Source organism: Pyxicephalus adspersus, chromosome 4 (assembly GCF_032062135.1).
Source record: "Pyxicephalus adspersus chromosome 4, UCB_Pads_2.0, whole genome shotgun sequence".
Lineage (NCBI taxonomy): Eukaryota > Metazoa > Chordata > Amphibia > Anura > Pyxicephalidae > Pyxicephalus > Pyxicephalus adspersus.
This window is the reverse complement of record NC_092861.1, coordinates 40,033,231-40,035,313: the sequence shown is the minus strand read 5'-3', so window position 1 is coordinate 40,035,313 and position 2,083 is coordinate 40,033,231. Positions and strand designations below refer to the sequence as shown.

Below are 2,083 nucleotides of genomic sequence, written 5' to 3'. Positions count from 1 at the left end.
TCTCCTTCCTAAATATATACCTGCAGCAGCCAACAAATAATCAGTGGCTGAGTTTCAGAACACAGGCATATAGTGCATTGCATTAATGTTCCATATATAGGACACACAGAGTACAATGATAATCAATGGCTTCCACAGAGCAGATCCATAAGGCATGCCAGCCTGGAGCACGTGACCTCTATGCGGCTTGAGAACGTGTGTGACGTCATCACAGCAGCCTCATATACCTATTGTGATAGATCGATTCTTCGGGGATCGATTGCATAACCTCTGGGTTAAGTGCACGCCTTCTTTTTTTGCTTCCAGTATTCAGCATTCGATTGGTTTGCCTGCAAAGGGGGAGAGACGCAACATGGCGGAGAAAATGTCTGGCGGCTCGCAAAGAGCGGGATCTAAGGTGAGGCCGGGGTACGGGCCGGGGGGTGTTTGGTAGATGGCAGTACTGCTGGTACAATGGTGTGCAGGGTGGAATGGGTTAGGCCTGATAATATGCCGGGAGTTGTATTGCTGCTATGTCTGCTGCGCAGGATCTGAGGCCTGCTCACCAATTCACTGACCGAGCTGATACATTGTAACCACAGAGTCCGCATTACTGGCCCTTCTCCTGTGCTTGGACCCGGGTGACACTGCACTAATCCCGGGTGTTCCGACATGATTGTACCCTGCTCTGTATATACCGTGTGTGCCCGGGGGCCCTGCTTTGTATATATACCATGTGTGCCCGGGTACCCTGCTCTGTATATACTGTGTGTGCCCGGGTATCCTGCTCTGTATATACTGTGTGTGCCCGGGTATCCTGATCTGTATATACTGTGTGTGCCCGGGTATCCTGCTCTGTATATATACACCATGTGTGCCCGGGTACCCTGCTCTGTATATACTGTGTGTGCCCGGGTATCCTGCTCTGTGTATATATACCATGTGTGCCCGGGTACCCTGCTCTGTATATACTGTGTGTGCCCGGGTACCCTGCTCTGTATATACCATGTGTGCCCGGGTATCCTGCTCTGTATATACCGTGTGTGTGCCCGGTGTGCCCTGCTCTGTATATGCCCGGTGTGCCCTGCTCTGTATATGCCCGGTGTGCCCTGCTCTGTATATGCCCGGTGTGCCCTGGTCTGTGTATATATACCCGGTGTGCCCCGGTCTGTAAGTATATATACCCGGTGTGCCCCGGTCTGTAAGTATATATACCCGGTGTGCCCCGGTCTGTAAGTATATATACCCGGTGTGCCCTGGTCTGTGTATATTTGCAGTGATGGTGGCTGGGCTTCATTGGTGTACGTGAATGGCATACACTCCCTGGACTCTGGTGGAGATAACTTGCTGTCATGTGGTTTGTGTATCTCCTGTAAGGTTCTGTATTAATATCTTAAGATATGCAGCGCTTTCATTAAGTATTCGGCCCATCCTATGCTGGAATACCTACCTTTCTATGTCACTCACCATCCTAGGGCCAGTATGTGGGCCACAGATTGGTGACCATCTTGTAGTAGGACCTCTGTTATAAACATATTTCCTGAAATGCCTGGCTTCAGGACTTTCTTGTTGCTCCATTAGAACAACCATGCTAGTAAAGCAGGAAAAAAATAACTCCTAACTTCATAACTCGACCTCTCCACAATCAGATTGCAGTCAGTCCTGTGCCATCCCAGATTTCTTCTTCATTCCATCTGCGTAAGATTTTTTTTTTACCCTCTGGGTAAGCCCCTTCTGTACGTGCCAAGTTGCGCAGAAGGAGCAGCCCAAACATCCTGGGATACATGGCCAGTGTTTAGCCAAGGTTTTTGGATTTGTCTGTCAATGGCCCTCCTGGGGTACTTACCTTTTGTGTGTTTGTTGGGACACGTGGGTGTGTGGCACTGGCTGCTTTATGTTTTTAGGTGCCCCACTTGTGCCAAGGGCATTTATCAGTATGTGTCTCACCAACTACTGTGCTTTATATACGTTTCTCTCACAAAGCTCTTCCTAAATATTTGTCTGGACATTTTGACAATCCACTTTTTGGATTAATTTAGATTTTTACCAGATAAATGCTGTTTACATTCCCAATACGTGTTTGCACAAAAACAAACTTAAGCTG

General features: G+C 48.3%; 1 protein-coding gene across 1 annotated transcript in view; it reads left to right on the top strand.

The window, feature by feature from the left end:
* Nucleotides 1-281: 281 nt before the first annotated feature.
* LOC140329740 (U2 snRNP-associated SURP motif-containing protein-like) overlaps nucleotides 282-2,083 on the top strand; it is a 14,519-nt gene continuing 12,717 nt past the window's right edge. The window contains exon 1 of the mRNA XM_072410131.1: nucleotides 282-397. Within this exon, the coding sequence (XP_072266232.1) occupies nucleotides 353-397 (45 nt within the window). The 5' untranslated portion in view covers nucleotides 282-352. The remainder of the gene's footprint in view (nucleotides 398-2,083) is intronic.